At 36.5% G+C, this 20,210-nt stretch overlaps 1 protein-coding gene across 1 annotated transcript in view; it reads left to right on the top strand.

Annotated features, from left to right (window-relative positions):
• NLGN1 (neuroligin 1) overlaps positions 1-19,763 on the top strand; it is a 723,285-nt gene extending 703,522 nt beyond the window's left edge. Inside the window, exons 6-8 of the mRNA XM_060011117.1 lie at positions 12,056-12,241; positions 15,524-16,313; positions 17,110-19,763. Of these exons, the coding sequence (XP_059867100.1) occupies positions 12,056-12,241; positions 15,524-16,313; positions 17,110-17,932 (1,799 nt within the window). The 3' untranslated portion in view covers positions 17,933-19,763. The remainder of the gene's footprint in view (positions 1-12,055; positions 12,242-15,523; positions 16,314-17,109) is intronic.
• Positions 19,764-20,210: the final 447 nt, after the last annotated feature.

The following is a 20,210-nucleotide window of genomic DNA, read 5'->3' as shown; positions in this document are numbered from 1 at the left end:
CAAATTCTGTGTCCCTGGGCAATAATCTGGGCCAATATTTTGGGCCAGCCTGCTGGTCCATGTGTTCTCTTCTTTCATGTAGGCCTTACCCAGTACTGTCCTATTTTTCTCCCTTTAAAATTACTGCTACCCACTTTATGTCTAGGAGCATTTTCCCCAGAGATTGGCTGCTTGAGAGGGTTTGCTCCTAAATTTCACTCTGCTGCTGCCATCAAAGAAATACACACAGACCTCTTTCATTTGGAAAGTTTAGTTGTTTGTCTCCATGTGGTAACAGAATTGTAATATATTAATGCCTGTTCAGCAAACAGGTATAGCATGGCCATTTGGGGCAGATATAGTGGAACACCCAATCCAGAAAAGATAAAGATGGGCAAATTATGAATACAAATTATAATTTACAAAGTACACACACATACACACACACATTGCAATGGAGTGCATGAGAGAGACCAAAATATATGTTAGATGGTTAGATATTTACAAAAATTTTTATAGTCCTTATTGTTCCTAAGGCAATATAGCATAGCTCTAAATTACATAGTTCGTGAAAATTTTTCTTTATATGGCAACCACTGTGGGTCCCTCATTGTAAAGTAAAGTATGCATTTAAATTGCTAGACGCATTCCTGCATAACCAAACAGTTAGAAATGAACAATGTGATTTCTTTTCTCTCAGTAGGCCTTTTAAAAGGGAGACTTCTCTTTTTTCACTTCTTTGTGAGAACAGGTTATTCGGAAAGCACAGAAATTTTTTCAATTTTGGTACAGGTTTGTTGTCCAGATTCAAATAGACAAGAAGTACACAATAGCCTAATTCAGTGGATGTTGGATAAGCTTTTCTTGACATGCAGACCAAGAAGTGTGAACATTAACAACCTTAGGTTGGGGTGGAGAATAGAGGAGAAGGTGTTGGAGCTGGGGCTGGGGATGACTTTTTCCCCAGCATCTTGAGCCCTTCTTGTAATGGAAATAGCATGCACAACTCAGGGCTAAGCAAATCATGGCCTTTTCCTCTCTATTACTATCTATATTCAGAAGAAATTGGTTAAAATAAATATTTTAGTCCTGTTTGGGGGAAGGAATCACAAAATGTTAAAATTAAATTATAATATAGAAGGATCAATCTCACCTACTGACCTTGAAAATATTGAAAATACTGAGAATTTGGGGACTTAGAAATATCTACAGGTGTTTTCTTTCCAGGTATCTGTTAGCAGTCACCTTCTTTCTCATTGTATTCCTTCATGTTCAGCTACCAGGAATAAAAGCCTTGGCCAGTAACTCAATTTGCTCTTCCCAAAGATGGGTCATTAAAAAGCAAACTATCTCACAAGACACAAATAAAAAAATGCACCAAAACATAAAAGTTTAGAAATACCACCAAGTTATATGATATTAAGATATCAGCCTCATTTTACAGCAGTTTTTTTCCAGAGTATACATACGAAAAGGAAATTATTTTGACTTTATCTTTTGTCACTTTCCAAGAAGAATTTGGACAGTAGCTCTCAAGAGAACACAACAGCAAGGAAGCTAGGTAGGGATGATGGGTAATTAAATGGTGCTGTGTGTTCTTTTTCCCTACACAGACCCCAAGTTATCCAATTTGAGGAATTTTAAGCCATCATATTTTAAACAATCTTGACTCAAAAATATAAAGGGAAACTATCCAATTATGTATTAATATGAGGGTTTTCCCATATCTTTTTTTTTTTTTTTTTTTTTTTTGGCTGTGCCACACTGAATGAGGGATCTTAGTTCCCCCACTAGGGATCAAACCCAGGCCCTCAGCAGTGAAAGCATGGAATCCTAACCACTGGACTGCCAGGGAATTCCCAGTGAGAGTTTTATTTGGGTATAACAGTGTCCCCCATCAGAACAGAGTATTTTTCAAAAGTGAGTTTGCGAACAGAAAAAAAGGAATCTTGTTTGCTGGAAGACTGAAGGTTGAGTGACTAGTTAGAAGGATTTTATGGGTCTAAGAAGAAAAGAGGAGGATCCAGACTAAGTCAGTAACATGAGTAGAAGACAGAAGACACAAACATAATGCAGAGGAAGAACTGACTTGACTTGGCAACTAAGAAGATAGGGAGAGTTAGCCCATGGGATTTCCAAGTGTATTTTTAGCCAGAGAAGTTGAGCTACTATTCCCACAGTTTTAAATTCAGTTATGTTAAAGGTGCAAAATTCTTAATGAGCTAATTTGCTGATCCGTATTCCCAAGTCCCTAGAAGGATGCCTCACTACTATTCAAAGTCTCATGTCTGCAAGGCTGGCTTTTTACTAGTCATTATGGTCTCTTGAAGTGCTTTATCAATTTGACTCAAGGAGTCAACCACAATCATCTGTATCCAGACAACAGCATTGATAAGCACAAAAGATTTCTTTTCTACTCTGTATATCATGAATTACATACTGTAGAATCTAAAATGTATATATATTCTATTTAACACATTTAGAAATTAAACACAATAAACATAGACATTCAAATCTCCCCCCTCCCAAAGAAAAGAAAGTATAGAATCCCTGATATCTTAAACTTCTGACATTCTAGATGTCATCTCAAATGTAAACATTCTGCATTTTTCCTAATCCCAGGTTTCTCCTTGAATATGTTTAGATATTTTTTTCTACTAAGAAACACGATTCTTTCCTTTCGTTTTACATTCTAAAGATGTTGCCTATATGGTTGTATTGTAAGAGATCTGGATACAGATTGGGTCAACCACTAAGTTGCAAGGCTGCTGCCAGACAATTTAACTTAGTTCTTCCCACACTCCTTAGGGTCTGCCTATCAGAGAGCTGTCTGAATTCATTGTGCATCAGTAACCCAAGCCAATACCTTGGTCACAGTAATTCTTTACTTTTTTTCCCCTTTCCCAATTTATTTTAGGCATAAACTGATTTTTCTACTCCAAGGGCCTGTGGACTTATGATCAATTACGTGGTTTCTCAGTAATACCTAGAAAGTAATCCTAGTTGCTAAATCAGGTAATCATCAAATTGAAGCCAAATCTGCTCAGCAAATTAATCAGATCAGTAGTAGTTCCATGTAGGTAGGTACAACAATATTGGGAGATTTTTAAAAAATAGAATAAAGTTTTAGGTGGGAGGAATGACATTAAGTAAATTATATTTGAACACATAGTTGAATGGCAAATGTAGTGGATACATGAGCCAGTGACATCATCCTTGACAAAACTGTAATTTTGAATTTTGTAAGTTTGCCTTAAATTTAAAAGTAATAATTTTTTCATGGTCTTGTAGTCATGAGTCAAGTAAGTTAAAGAGTTGAATACAAATGTAAAGTTACAGCTAGAGTGATCTGAAACGATTCTGCTGTTAAGGACATGACAGCTGAGTCGATATTAAAAAGAACTTTAAATGAATACTTCATTCAATAGCAAGGTATAACGAATACTGCCAATGCACATAAGTTGGACAATTAGCAAACTGTGGCTCTTTCAAGGTAGCAATTTATTTAACTTTCTTCATTTTGTGCCCTTAGCTGAGCCACAAAGTTTTGTTTGGATATAGAACCAAAAATCAAAGAATTCATACAAGCATATAATATCACTTTAACAAGTCTAAAGAGATACGATTTTATTAGTTGGCTGGCCTTAATAAAGCACATGGTTACCTTTTTTTTTTTCTTTCTTTTTTTTGCGGTACGTGGGCCTCTCACTGTTGTGGCCTTTCCTGTTGCGGAGCACAGGCTCCGGACGCGCAGGCTCAGCGGCCATGGCTCACGGGCCTAGTCGCTCCGCGGCATGTGGGATCTTCCCAGACCGGGGCACGAACCCGTGTCCCCTGCATCGGCAGGCGGACTCTCAACCACTGCGCCACCAGGGAAGCCCTGCCTCAGTTAATCTTAAAACTCTTATTTTGCAAAGAGGCAATTTTAGGCTCCTGATAACATTTGGAAGCTTCAAAATACCAATTGAAGTACGTATTACATTCAGTTTTTGGAAATTTTAGAGCTATGGTTGCCCAATTCAGTTTCAAGAAAAGTAAGTTTGGGGATTTCAAAAGCTTCCCATAATGGCCACTGATATTCTAAATCACCTTTAGTTAGGTTGGTCCATTAGTTAGAAAGGTACGTGAGGAAGGACCATAGTTTTTGGGGTTTCTTTTATTTTTTATTTAATATTATTTTCATTTTTTTTTCCACACACACACTGTATTTTATTCTTACAAGAGATAAATAAACTGACACCAAGCATTGTAAATGGATGACCACAACAAAAGCAAAAATGATTGCAATTACCAAACACGAAACACTCATACTATGTCATAATATTGACATTCAGTCCAGTAATCCTCCACTGTAACAGCTCCTTTACTTTGCAGTGAAAATTGATTTGTATATTTTTTGCCTCTGTTGTCAATTGCATTATTATGAACTTTCATCAAATCTTTAACTGTGGTCATTTTTAAGTCTTTTGTCATTTACAGTCAGTTCTGGGTGTACTCTGATGCTTTTGCAAATATTTTCCTATAAAAGGGTTTCATCTTCAAGGAATTCATGGAAAAGACTCTGACAAGTACAGGTTTCTGGTAACTGACTATACTGCTAAACTGAATGAATAAGCATTTTCAGAACTCTAATGGAAAACTGATGAATTCATAAAAGTGCTAACAAAAGATCAAGATGAAAAAAAATTAATTACATGGGACTGAGTGAACTGATGAGGATGATTATAATTTCTGTGACTTTCTGTTTGAATAAAAGGACCATAGTTTTTTTTTTTGTTTTTTTTTTTTGCGGTACGGGGGCCTCTCACTGTTGTGGCCTCTCCTGTTGCAGAGCACAGTCTCCGGACGCGCAGGCTCAGCGGCCATGGCTCACAGGCCCAGCCACTCCGTGGCATGTGGGATCTTCCCGGACCAGGGCATGAACCCGTGTCCCCTGCATCGGCAGGCGGACTCTCAACCACTGTGCCACCAGGGAACCCCAGGACCATAGTTTTTAAACATAAAAGTGGTCAAAAGGTCCCTGTAAGTGGGGCATGCTCAAAATGTTTAGTTAACTGGGATCCCATTCCTCAGAGGTTTCAACCTAGAGTAAAAGAATCATTTTCAAACAGCCTAAACAGCTCAAGCAACTCAAAGAGCTCAAACAGCCTGCAGGCCTAATACCAGCCAGTTGAAAAGGAACAGTCTAGTCCAGAGGGAGCCAAGCCAAAGTATGCTAAGTACAGCTTTAATGGAGCAGCCCAATTTGAAGGGAGTCAGGCTGAAGGCTTAATACTGCAGTGCCAATGGAACACCCCTATTATAAAAGGAATTGGGTCAAAAGCTGAACTGGCACAGTTCTAAAGAAACAGCCCCTGTTCCTGAAGGATGGGCAAAAAGCTAGGCGATTCCAGGATAAACAGCCAGCCCCGTTCCAAAAGGAATCCTGCCAAAGGTGAGCACAGTTCCAATTCAAAAAGCCCAATTTCAAAAATCAGGCATAAGTGCCAAACAAGTACTTGCATACAGAACAAAGTCGTAGCCAGAGAAGAAAGCCTTAAAATAGATCCCCAATAAGATAGACTCATCCACCAGAGGGCAGACAGCAGGAGCAAGAAGAATTACAATCCTGCCTGTGGAACAAAAACCACATTCACAGAAAGATAGGAAAAATGAAAAGGCAGAGGGCTATGTACTAGATGAAGGAACAAGAGGAAACCCCAGAAAAACAACTAAATGAAGTGGAGATAGGAAATCTTCCAGGAAAAGAATTCAGAATAATGATAGTAAAGATGATCCAGGACCTCGGAAAAAGAATGGAGGCAGATCGAGAAGATGCAGGAAATGTTTAACAAAGATGTAGAAGAATTAAAGAACAAACAAATGGAGATGAACAACACAATAACTGAAATGAAAAATACACTAAAAGGAATGAAGCAGAATAACTGAGGCAGAAGAACAGATAAGTGAACCTGGAAAACAGAATGGTGGAATTCACTGCTGCAGAACAGAATAAAGAAAAAAGGATGAAAAGAAATGAAGACATAGGCTGACATAGGAGACCTCTGGACAACATTAAATGCAACAACATTCACGTTATAGGGGTCCCAGAAGGAGAAGAGAGAAAGGACCCGAGAAAATATCTGAAAAGATTATAGTCAAAAACTTCCCTAACATGGGAAAGGAATAGCCACCTAAGTCCAGGAAGTGCAGAGTGTCCCATACAGGATAAACCCAAGAAGAAACATGCAGAGACACATAGTAATCAAATTGGCAAAAATTAAAGACAAAGAAAAATTATTGAAAGCAGCAATGGAAAAACGACAAATAACATACAAGGGAACTCCCATAAGGTTAACAGCTGATTTCTCACCAGAAAATCTATAAGCCAGAAGGGAGTGGCATGATATACTTAAAGTGATGAAAGGGAAGAAACTACAACCAAGATTACTCTACCCAGCGAGGATCTCATTCAGATTTGATGGAGAAAGCAAAAGCTTTACAGACAAGCAAAAGCTAAGAGAATTCAGCACCACCAAACCAGCTCTACAACAAATGCTAAAGGAACTTCTCTAAGTGGGAAACATAAGAGAAGAAAAGGACCTACAAAAACAAACCCAAAACAATTAAGAAAATGGCCATAGGAACATACATATCAATAATTACCTTAAACATTAATGGATTAAATGCTCCAACCAAAAGACACAGGCTTGCTGAATGGATACAAAAATAAGACCCATATATATGCCGTTTACAAGAGACCCAGTTCAGACACAGGGACACATTAAGACTGAAAGTAAGGGGATGGAAAAAGATATTCCATGCAAATGGAAATCAAAAGAACGCTGGAGTAGCTATACTCATATCAGATAAAATAGACTTTAAAATAAAGAATGTTACAAGAGACAAGGAAGGACACAACATAATGATCAAGGGATCAATCCAAGAAGAAGATATAACAATTATAAATATATATGCACCCAACATAGGAGCACCTCAAACATAAGGCAACTGCTAACAGCTATAAAAGAGGAAATCGCCAGTAACACAATAATAGTGGGAGACTTTAACACCTCACTCACACCAATGGACAGATCATCCAAACAGAAAATTAATAAGGAAACAGAAGCTTTAAATGACACAATAGACCAGATAGGTTTAACTGATATTTGTAGGACATTCCATCCAAAAACAGCAGATTACACTTTCTTCTCAAGTGCACACGAAACATTCTCCAGGATAGATCACATCTTGGGTCACAATTCAAGCCTCAGGAAATTTAAGAAAATTGAAATCATACCAAGCATCTTTTCTGACAACAATGCTATGATATTTGAAATGAATTACAGGGAAAAAAACATAAAAAACACAAACACATGGAGGCTAAACAATACATTACTAAATAACGAAGGTATCACTGAAGAAATCAAAGAGGAAATCAGAAAATACCTAGAGACAAATGACAATGAAAACACAATGATCCAAAACCTATGGGATGCAGCAAAAGCAGTTCTAAGAGGGAAGTTTATAGCAATACAAGTCTACCTCAAGAAACAAGAAAAATCTCAAATAAACAGTCTAACCTTACATCTAAAGGAACTAGAGAAAGAAGAACAAACAAAACCCAAAACTAGCAGAAGGAAAGAAATCATAAAGATCAGAGCAGAAATAAATGAAATAGAAACAAAGAAAATAGCAAAGATCAATAAAACTAAAAGCTGGTTCTTTGAGAAGATAAACAAAACTGATAAACCATTAGCCAGACTCATCAAGAAAAAGAGGGAGAGGACTCAAATCAATAAAATTAGAAATGAAAAAGAAGAAGTTAAACAGACACCACAGAAATACAAAGCATCCTAAGAGACTACTACAAGCAACTCTATGCCAATAAAATGGACAACCTGGAAGAAATGGACAAAGTCTTAGAGGAGTATAACCTTCCAAGACTGAACCAGGAAGAAATAGAAAATATGAACAGACCAATCACAAGTAATGAAATTGAAACTGTGATTAAAAATGTTCCAGCAAACAAAAGTCCAGGACCAGATGGCTTCTCAGGTGAATTCTATCAAACATTTAGAGAAGAATTAACACCCATCCTTCTCAAACTCTTCCAAAAATTTTCAGAGGAAGGAACACTCCCACATTCATTCTATGAGGCCACCATCACCCTGATACCAAAACCAGACAAAGATACTACAAAAAAAGAAAATTAGAGACCAATACCACAGATGAATATAGATGCAAAAATCCTCAACCAAATACTAGCAAACAGAATCCAACAACACATTAAAAGGATCATACACCATGATCAAGTGAGATTTATCCCAGGGATACAAGGATTCTTCAATATACACAAATCAATCAATGTGATACACCATATTAACAAATTGAAGAATAAAAACCATATGATCCTCTCAATAGATGCAGAAAAAGCTTTGACAAAATTCAACACCCGTTTATGATGGAAAAAAAAAAACCTCTCCAGAAAACAGGCATTGGGGGAACCTACCTCAACATAATAAAGGCCATATATGACAAACCCACAACAAACATCATTCCCAATGGTGAAAAACTAAAAGCATTTCCTCTAAGATCAGGAACAAGACAAGGAGGTCCACTCTCGCCAATATTATTCAACATAGTTTTAGAAGTCCTAGCCACAACAATCATAGAAGAAAAAGAAATAAAAGAAATCCAAATTGGAAAAGAAGAAGAAAAACTGTCACTGTTTGCAGATGACATGATACTATACATACAGAATCCTAAAGATGCCACCAGAAAACTACTAGAGCTAATCAATGCATTTGGTAAAGTTGCAGGATACAAAATTAATGCACAGAAATCTCTTGCATTCCTATACACTAATGATGAAAAATCTGAAAGAGAAATTAAGGAAACACTCCCATTTACCACTGCAACAAAAAGAATAAAATACCTAGGAGTAAACCTACCTAGGGAGACAAAAGACCTGTATGCAGAAAACTATAAGACAATGTTGAAAGAAATTAAAGATGATACCAACAGATGGAGAGATATACCATGTTGTTGGATTGGAAGAATCAATGTTGTGAAAATGACTCTACTACCCAAAGCAATCTACACATTCAATGCAATCCCTATCAAATTACCAATGGCATTTTTTACAAAACTAGAACAAAAAATCTTAAAATTTTTATGAAGACACAAAAGTCCCCGAATAGCCAAAGCAGTCTTGAGGAAAAAAAGCGGAGCTGGAGAAATCAGACTCCCTGACTTCAGACTATACTACAAAGCTACAGTAATCAAGACAATACGGTACTGGCACAAAAACAGAAACATAGATCAATGGAACAAGATACAAAGCCCAGAGATAAATCCAGGCACCTGTGGTCAACTAATCTATGACAAAGGAGGCAAGGATATATAATGGAGAAAAGACAGTCTCTTCAATAAGTGGTGCTGGGAAAACTGGACAGCTACCTGTAAAAGAATGAAATTAGAACACTCCCTAACACCATACACAAAAATAAACTCAAAATGGATTAGAGACCTAAAGGTAAGACCGGACACTATAAAACTCTTAGAGGAAAACATAGGAAGAACATAAATCACAGCAAGATCTTTTTAGATCCACCTCCTAGAGTAATGGAAATAGAAACAAAAATAAATGGGACCTAATAAAACTTCAAAGCTTTTGCACAGCAAAGGAAACCATAAGCAAGACGAACAGACAACCCTCAGAATGCGAGAATATATTTGCAAATGAATCTACGGGCAAACAATTAATCTCCAAAATATATAAACAGCTCATGCAGCTCAATATTAAGAAAACAAACAATCCAATCCAAAAATGGGCAGAATACCTAAATAGACATTTCTCCAAAGAGGACATACAGATGGCCAAGTAGCACATGAAAAGCTGCTCAACATCACTAATTATTAGAGAAATGCAAATCAAAAGTACAATGATGTATCACCTCACGCCAGTCAGAATGGGCATCATCAGAAAATCTGTGAACAACAAATGCTGGTGAGGGTGTGGAGAAAAGGAAACCCTCTTGCACTGTTGGTGGGAATGTAAATTGACACAGCCACTATGGAGGACAGTATGGAGATTCCTTAAAAAACTAAAAATAGAATTATCATATGACCCAGCAATCCCACTACTGGGCATATACCCAGAGAAAACCATAATTCAAAAAGACACATGCACCCCAGTGTTCACTGCAGCACTATTTACAATAGCCAGGTCATGGAAGCAACCTAAATGCCCATCGACAGACGAATGGATAAAGAAGTTGTGGTACATATATAGAATGGAATATTACTCTGCCACAAAAAGGAACGAAATTGGGTCATTTGTAGAGACGTGGATGGATCTAGAGACTGTCATACAGAGTGAAGTAAGTCAGAAAGAGAAAAGCAAATATTGAATATTAACACATATATGTGGAATCTAGAAAAATGGCACAGATGAACCGGTTTGCAGGGCAGAAATTGAGACACAGATGTAGAGAACAAACGTACGGACACCAAGGAGGGAAAGCAGCGGGGGGGGGGGGGGGGGGTGTGTGTGGGGGTGTGATGAATTGGGAGATTGGGATTGACATGTATATACTGATGTGTATAAAATGGATGACTAATAAAAACTACTGTATAAAAGAAATAAAATTAAATTAAAAAAAAAAAAACAGATCCCCAGTAAAACCTGGAGGACTTCAAAATGCAAATAGAGCAGACACTTTAGTGGAGAAAAACTTACTCTTCAATTCCAGGGCTGGCGAGTAAAGCAGTGAGTAACAACAGGCTCAATGAGGGTATCACACTTGTTTGCCACCAACCTGGAAGTCATCAAGGGTCTTCTGTTGATCCCCATGCAGGCTATCAAAAGGCTGACCTAAAACAAGTAGACTGCCAGCTATTTCTGCAGTAAAAATGGGTTTGTTGGGGATCAAGAGAGAATTGCTGTTTGGGTCTACAACTATGGCAAGCCACATGCAAGTCCCCTCACAGCAAGGAGAGGAGAACTTTTTTAAAAGGGGGAAAAGGAAGCTGGGAGGGCTGTAGTAAACAAAGAGTCCATTGGAGGAATTGAGAGTTTGAAGTAGAGTGGCTTTTCACTGGCTGAGTTGTGAGAGTCTCTCATTGGCTGAGTTCTTGCCAGGCAAGGAAAGTTTTTGTTCTTCCTGCTGAGCTCTGCTATTGTCATAGGGCATGAGCGCTTTCCTTTCTGACCTCCCAATTCTATTTTAATTGAGGTTTCTTTTCATTAATTTTAGACTGTTCTTCTCCTTTTTTCTTCAATTGCCTTTTCCACTCTATCAGTTTAGATCTTTATAATGTCTCACCACCTCCATTCTTTCTATTATTCAACATATATTTCTTTTCATTATTAAATTCACTATAAAATGGAGCTTTGAGTACTGGAGAAATATGAATCTCAACTTTTCAAAAATCTTCAAATATTCTACACTGTTTTCTAGTTGAGCAGATCTCCTCAGTTTAGCATTTAGGGCGTTCTAAAATGTAACCTCAAATTACGTCAGGTACAGTGATTCTTAACCATGGGGCATCATCAATAAAAATGTGCATACACCTATATATGCAAAGAGTTGCGTATAATTTTATGCACCAGTCTTGGAAAAATACCCCTGCTCTATACCGTCATATCCTGCCACTCTGCCACACATACCTTAAATTCCAACCATATTAGACCACGAGCAACTTGAGGACTGACAGTATTTATGCAAAAACACATTCTCATACACCCCATGATACTATCCCAAATATCTCCACCAGGTAACTTGGCCCCTAGAATATCTCCCTTGAGGTCTTTCAGAATGTTTTCATTCTCTTTATCTGCCCCCTGTTACCTGTTACCTGGATAACTTGGGAACATCTGGGGAAGATAAATGTCTTTTTTCAGATTTTAGTCTCTGCTATTCTTCCTAAAGTAAATTATGCTATTCTGGTGGGAAATAAATTTTTACTAAAGAACTTGGATTGTACTCATCTTGATGAACACAGGCTTCAATTTTATTTAAATTTGATGTCTATCTGATTCATGTCAACTCAAAAGGGTGTTCTCTGATGTCTTTTTATTTCTGTTTTCCAGGTTTCTTGAGCACAGGGGATCAGGCTGCAAAAGGAAACTATGGACTCCTTGATCTCATACAGGCTTTAAGATGGACTAGTGAGAATATTGGATTCTTTGGTGGTGACCCCTTAAGAATCACTGTTTTTGGATCTGGTGCTGGGGGTTCATGTGTCAATCTGCTGACTTTATCCCATTATTCTGAAGGTAACCGTTGGAGCAATTCAACCAAAGGTATTATGCAGGTTGCAAATTTTGACAAATTTGGTGTCTGCATGCCACGACCATCAGTAGTATGTGATGCTCTGTATATATTTCTCTGTTTAAACTGTTAGGTTGAACTCAATAACTGTTTACAACTTTGTTTCTTCAGCTTCTCTATGCATGTTTAAATTTTTGTCAAACTCTTTTCTTTGTCTCCTGTGGAGCTTGGTATGGATGCCCTTTCAAACACACTTCAGAATAATTAACATTACACTACTTTCCTCTCCTCCAAAGGGTGATTTTGGGGAAAATCAAAGATGTTCACAGTTCTGTTATCTCTGTTTATTCAGTAATCAAAATCAAAGACAAGAGTTTTTTTTAATTATTTTTTTTAATGCAAGGCTTGTATATAATCTATTTTCTAGATAGTAGATGTTTTAAACCCTTTACTAGTATGAAGATAATACGGAGGCAGTTGTAAGCTAGTTTGTCTGGAAACGTGATTTTCACTTGTTGTCTGAGTAGAGAATGGAGTTTGATTATTTTGCATGCGTGATCCAGAATTGTCAAAGCATCAAGGTCACTAGTAGAGCTTTTGATTAAAAAGAAAAATATGTTTGAATTTGTGCTTTTTCTATTTTCAACTCCAAAAGTGTTCATTTTTTTTCCCCTGAAGGCTGGCAAAGCAGCATGGAGCACTGAGGCTGCTTAAATCCATGAAATATTTTTCTTGTCTCCATTTTCTGGCCTTGACATCCGTTTTCCAAAATGCCTGCCCAAGGCTTATCATGCTGATCTTGATGGAATCCCATTTTACCATGAGTTTAGTCACCCATTCTTAAAGCATTATTAACTTGAAATATCCACAAAAGTATACACTGTCAATTGTAATTCATGAAGCTTCTTAATTTGTAAGACTGAGTTTTATGATATGAGCAACAGACATAGAATATTTGGTTTTGGTATCAAAGACACATTAATGTGGAATTTCAAAATAACAGTCATTAAATGAGTTTGTATATTTGGAGGATCATATATTATTATTGACTTAATTTATAGACATAGTTTATGTAACATCTCGTTTGTATTAGTAGAGTTCTGAACCGAGATGACAAAATGACACATGTGTGAGAACTCTTTCAATTGTATAGAGATTTTGGTCTGTAGTGAAATGACTTATTTTGAAATAACAAACTTCGTTGCTGTTGTTTTTCTTAATTGAACAGATTAGACTGTTCTAGCCTGAGGACTATACTAACGCCAATACTTATCTAGGATAACAATGGACAATCTGTTCAGACTTCTTAGGATCATTTGGTCTCAAATGCTCTTTGTGCTGATTTTTTCTAAAACTTTTTCTAAATGTAAAAGTGAACATGGGCACCAAAGCCATTTTCAGCCAGTATAACACTAGCATTGCATAAAGAGATGAATCAATTAGTTCATCAGCTAGCATTGCTATTCATCAACTCATAATATGGTAAACAGTGGCAAATGGCTATGCAAACAATTGAAAATATAGCATTCCATCACACTCTTCAAGGAAATCTGTCCATGCCTGGCTAGATAAATGGACTTACGTTTGATCTAGTCATAAGTTTATCTCTATTAGCAAAGCTGCCTGAATTGACCAGGAGATGCCCAGAAGAGGTCTTGAAATCATCAGGCTAATTTTATCTCCATTGCAGACATAGACTTTAAGGTCTGGGAACTTCCCAGAGCTGCAACAATGCTCAAGCCTGTATCTATCAGGAGTCAACCACACATAACAAGCACTCTTGCTGACAACAGAATATGTGGTTTTTCCCAGTATCATCTAGATGGCATATTTCAGACTATATCAAATGTGATGTGTATTGTCCTTAAAACCTTTTTTGATATATTTAATTAATGTCATTAAGTCCCTAAAATGGGAAAGAATCTTATAGAAGTCTTATTTTAGCTATAAAGTTTTTAAGCAGTACAATATTTCTCTGAGCAAATGTTGACAAACACATAGCCTATATAATTTTTTAAAATTATTTGTATTTATATTATTTGCTCTGGCAAACTTTGCTCTAGCAAACTGAAAATATGTTCATAAAGATGTCAGAAACCAAAACAAATTTAAATTAGTATTGTTTGACTTTTTGAATATTTTTATAATTATCTAGAAACATATTACAGACATTTTGAATACATATATGTGTTTGGAGAAAAAATGAAAACTTTGCTTCTAATTCAGTCATTACTTTAACACCTCTGTGAAAGAGTTCTTACACATTAACACATATGAATGATTGAGCATGTGTTTGAATAACTGAACTACAAAGCTGTATTTGGAAATTGACAATAAATGTAATTTCTTAAATAAAATAGATAAATTATATTTTTAAAACAAGAATTTTATTAGAGAATACCTTAATAAGTAAAGTTCATTTATAAATTTGAATGGTATGCAGCTCTTATCAAGCTGCATATGGGACCATGATTTATAATTCTTAAATGTAATTAAGTGAAAAGCAGTGGACCATGTACTTTTCATCTTTTATGATAAAATAAAGCAGTGCACATTCAACAGTGGAGAAAGTTAAATCACCCCCCCACTAAATCCTTCTGCTGATGGCTTTTTCTTTAACCTAGTGAAAATACTTCAAATGTTATAACTTCTTCTGAAAGATGAATATTCAGCATACTATGTCTGACATAAAGAACTGGAAAGAGTATGTCTAAAGTAATATTGTTTCGTGTGCCTTTAGGGCCATCCCCAGGGTATTAGCAAATACCCAGCCCCAGTAGTTATGTGAGGTCTGAACAATTTTTTTTCAGATAAAATCTGATTAAAACAAACACACAGAGCCATTTTGAAGAAATGCTTGCAGCCAAATTGGAGGAAATATACTCAAAAGACAATACAAAGTCTGATGATGAATTAAAGGGGAGAGAGTTAGCCGCATCTGGTTGGCTATGGTAACAGCGTAGGTGTTTACATGCTGAGCAAATAAATACTTGGGCCAAGTATTTCCACACTCTCCTTCTCTCCTTGCTTACTGCTTTTTTGAGACATTGCACAATTTAGATCTCTTGATCCCAAAGTAGTTGCTACTCAAAGCAGAGGACTAATGTCCACCTCTCGAATTCATTATACCCTGGGGATGACTTTATGTACCTTCTCTTAAGCAAAACTGTCTCTATCTCCCTGTTTCTTGAGTCATATCTGGGACATGTCTCAAATATCAGATTTTATTGTTTTACCACAGCATTATTCAAAGGTCATCTGAAACTCTTTGTTGTTTTTTCCTATAGGACTTTTTCAACGAGCAATAGCTCAAAGTGGAACTGCCCTTTCCAGCTGGGCTGTTAGTTTCCAACCTGCAAAATATGCTAGAATGTTGGCCACAAAAGTTGGTTGCAATGTTTCAGATACAGTAGAGTTAGTGGAATGCTTACAGAAGAAGCCTTACAAAGAACTTGTTGACCAAGATATTCAACCAGCACGATACCACATAGCCTTTGGACCTGTGATTGATGGTGATGTAATACCAGATGATCCTCAGATACTGATGGAGCAAGGAGAGTTTCTCAACTATGATATAATGTTAGGAGTTAACCAAGGGGAAGGGTTAAAATTTGTTGAAAATATAGTAGATAGCGATGATGGTATCTCCGCTAGTGATTTTGACTTTGCTGTTTCTAATTTTGTTGATAACTTATATGGATACCCTGAAGGCAAAGATGTTTTGAGAGAAACCATTAAATTCATGTATACTGACTGGGCTGACCGTCATAACCCTGAAACCAGAAGGAAGACATTATTAGCTTTGTTTACGGACCATCAGTGGGTGGCACCAGCTGTAGCTACAGCAGATCTTCACTCAAACTTTGGTTCACCCACATATTTCTATGCCTTTTACCATCATTGCCAAACAGATCAGGTTCCAGCTTGGGCTGATGCAGCTCATGGTGATGAGGTTCCCTACGTACTAGGAATCCCCATGATTGGACCTACAGAGTTATTTCCTTGCAATTTCTCCAAAAATGATGTGATGCTGAGTGCAGTCGTAATGACATACTGGACAAATTTTGCTAAAACTGGGTATGTACCTAAGGAATGAAGTTTGCTATAATTTAATTAAAATATCCTCTTAAGCACTTAAAAAATACATATTTTGTGTCCAAATGATTTAATTTAATAGATTAATACCAACAATACATTAAGTTCCTTTATTCAAAATTTATATTTGTGGTGTTTCAAAAAAATCACTGCTTTATTCTTCCTTTGTAAAGTTTAAGACAGTCATACCTTTACTGCATTACTCAATAATTAAATTTATCTTGTTTTTTTAATTACACAGGACTTATTATTGTTATTCAATAGTGACAAATATTTTATAAAGACTTTTCAATTTACAGTACTGTATGCCTTTTGATCCTCCCAACTACCTTGTGAGGTGAGCAGCTCAGATACTATAATCCCATTTTACAGAAAAGGGACGTTAGGCTACGAGAGCTTTACCTCGGTATTCATATGTTTAGTGTACAGCAGCATCAGGACTCAAATCCTCACCTGCCAATTCCAAATGCCAAGTTTTTTCCAATGCTGTCTCTGCTAGCTTGCCTATGAGACAACTCATATGTACATGAATTTTTAAATCTTTGGGTATATAGCAGCCCGTGGGTAGAGAGAACAAGAATGTGAGATTTACTTATACTACATTATCATCCAACAACCTGCCTGAGCTGGGATTGATATTTCTAAATTGACCCAAGTTATGTTAAAACACAGTCTAAAGCCTGGCTGAGTTCACCCTCTTCAATTAGATGTTAAACCAGTATTGTTTTGATTTTTAAAAGAATAAAACAATTTTTTTCTCATAATTTCTCTTTTCTAGCGACCCAAATCAACCAGTCCCTCAAGACACAAAATTCATCCATACCAAACCCAACCGCTTTGAAGAAGTAGCATGGACCAGATATTCCCAGAAAGACCAACTTTATCTCCATATTGGATTAAAACCAAGAGTTAAAGAACATTACAGAGCCAATAAAGTAAACCTCTGGTTGGAGCTGGTACCTCATCTGCATAATCTCAATGACATTTCTCAGTATACCTCGACAACAACTAAAGTGCCATCAACTGACATCACTTTCAGACCTACGAGAAAAAATTCTGTATCTGTCACATCAGCCTTTCCCACTGCCAAGCAGGATGATCCCAAACAACAACCGAGTCCATTTTCAGTGGATCAAAGGGACTACTCAACAGAGCTGAGCGTCACTATTGCAGTTGGAGCATCACTGCTGTTTCTGAACATCCTGGCCTTTGCAGCCCTGTACTACAAAAAGGATAAGAGGAGACATGACGTTCACAGGAGATGCAGCCCTCAGCGCACGACTACGAATGATCTGACCCACGCACAAGAAGAGGAGATCATGTCCCTCCAAATGAAGCACACCGATTTGGATCATGAATGTGAGTCCATCCATCCACATGAGGTGGTTCTTCGGACCGCCTGCCCCCCAGATTACACACTAGCTATGAGGAGGTCACCTGATGATGTTCCCTTAATGACACCCAACACCATTACAATGATTCCCAACACTATACCAGGGATTCAACCCTTACACACATTCAATACATTTACTGGAGGACAGAACAATACTCTGCCCCATCCTCATCCCCACCCCCACTCACATTCAACAACCAGGGTATAGCCAGATAAGAGAAGCAAACTCTATTTTTTTGATGGATTGCAGTAAAAGATTACTGAAGATTCCTTGGCTTTCAACCTACAAGACGCTTACTATTTAAATAAGGAGGAATACTATGTGAATATACATATCAAGAACTTTGGGGGCTTTGAAAAAAACATGAATTGTACATATATACACAAATCAACTTTAAAAATGAATTTCAATTGCTTGAAGCAATTGTTCTGAATGATACTTTTTCATTCACATTCAAGAATTAATTTTTTGAAGATTTATGTTACATGATGGAATTAGGCATGTGGAACACCAAACAGGAAAGAACTATGTCTGAAATATAAAATATAAAAAATTTAAAAAACAACCATGAATATGCACAAGGGACACACCAATGGAATGTCAGCTAATTTTCACCAGTTTTTATTTGGAGCTGTTTTATTGTGTAGACCATATTTACATATTTGGATAAGTACACAAAGCACCAATGCTGTTAATGGCCTTAGCGGAGGCTCATGCTGAAATTTGCCAGTAAAACAACGAAGTTTAAAGACTGGCAGGTACAACATTATCACATAAGTGCTGTCAGTATAAAGTTGTGGGGATAAAGGAAACTGGATATTTTTAGCACGATGTGCATGATAATTTATATGCTTGGTGGCTGTGCTGCTGATTAAGCTGTAATTAAAATTCTTCTCATCCCATTGGAGTTTTTAATAGAAGCTTCCTCCATCAATTGGCAGAACCTAAAGAAGATTTTAAGGGGCAAAAGTAATTACAATAAAATAATTCATAGTAGTTTTGATAACAGATGGAATTAGTTATGAAAGGTATTTGAAGAAACTATAGGTATAGTGGTGAATACTCGCTGATATGAATCCCAGAAAAAAAAATTCCTATATTTTTAATATTCTTTTCATTCCCATCTAAGTACTTCATGGAAATATAACCCTAATTGGACATGTGTTACAGGATCTATACTTTGCTGTGGTTTTTGTTACTCTGTGTTTTGTTCCTTTTGGTAAGGTGAAGTGTGTCCAAAGAGTTACTTACTAGTCTTTTATGATACAAGGATGCCCCAAATTACCACTCTGATTACAGTTCTCAGTTCATTGATTTACTCATGTTGCATGACAAAATGTTTACTAATAATAACTCAATATAAAGTTATGTCCCTTCTCACGTCACTTATCTTTCTCGCTGAGGTTCATTCACTGGAATTTATTCACGCAATCTCAGTAGAGTGCAACGTAGATGCAAAACCTAAAAGGAGAGTCAACACCTGGAGGATTTTAGTCTTACACATGCGTGTGATTTTAAATGAATATTCTAAGACCACAGGAAACTCTTCATCCCCCTGTTGTTTACCAGTAACAGTATATCACAGACCTTTCCAAATGTTTGTATATGTAATCAGATGTACATTTGTATTAAAAAAAAATTGAGATGGACTTAAAGAGCACATCCTGATAAATACTTTCTCTCTTACCTGTACTATATTTCTATTAGACTAAAGTTATGTGATTTTTTTTTACATTTTTTCAGATGACTAGCAATTTTGATAGTTTGTAAGATAATGCAAAGAACTTTCTCTGACAAACTAACTGCAGTAACAGAAACCTTTCTTTTCAGTTACTCTTTTTCAAGAATGAAAGCTTATTATACAAAAAAAAAATTGTATACTACTTGATGGAAACAACTTTGTACATCTTGGCCATGTCACTGGTCATTGCGTGAAATAAAGATAATAATGACTATTAGTCCAATGCTAAGAGACATGATCTTTGCTCATTAAAGAGCTAAAATGTTTATTGCTGTTTTGTCTTTTTTTAAAAAAACAAGAACAACAGAAAAAGAAACATGACTGTCTCAGAGAGTCATTTTTCTAGACAAGTCAGGTTTTTGAAGACATATAGGTAACTTCTACAGAAAACACACCATGTATTTAAAGGCAAGTCTCATCTAAGATGAAACTGATGAAACTTTAATATTTTGAATTTTTAAGCCCAGGAACTCATGAAAAAAATACTAGCTTTGTATTTTTAAATACCTCTTATGTGAAAGTGGTGTGGAAATAAAATGTGCCAATTGTTTTCAGTTAGAAACACAGGTTCCAATTCTGATCATCAAGGAACAGGTCTATTGGAAATAAATGTGCAATATTCATGAAATAGGATAGCTAGGTTCACAATATAAGGGTGATTAAATTATCATAAAGTAGTGGTTAGAAAGTTATCCTTCTAAGAAAATTTTAAAGTGCTGAGCAAGACATTAAGCTAACACTAAA

The sequence above is a fragment of the Delphinus delphis genome, chromosome 4 (genome assembly GCF_949987515.2).
Source record: "Delphinus delphis chromosome 4, mDelDel1.2, whole genome shotgun sequence".
Lineage (NCBI taxonomy): Eukaryota > Metazoa > Chordata > Mammalia > Artiodactyla > Delphinidae > Delphinus > Delphinus delphis.
Note: the sequence above shows the minus strand (reverse complement) of the source record. Positions and strands in the feature narration are given on the sequence as shown.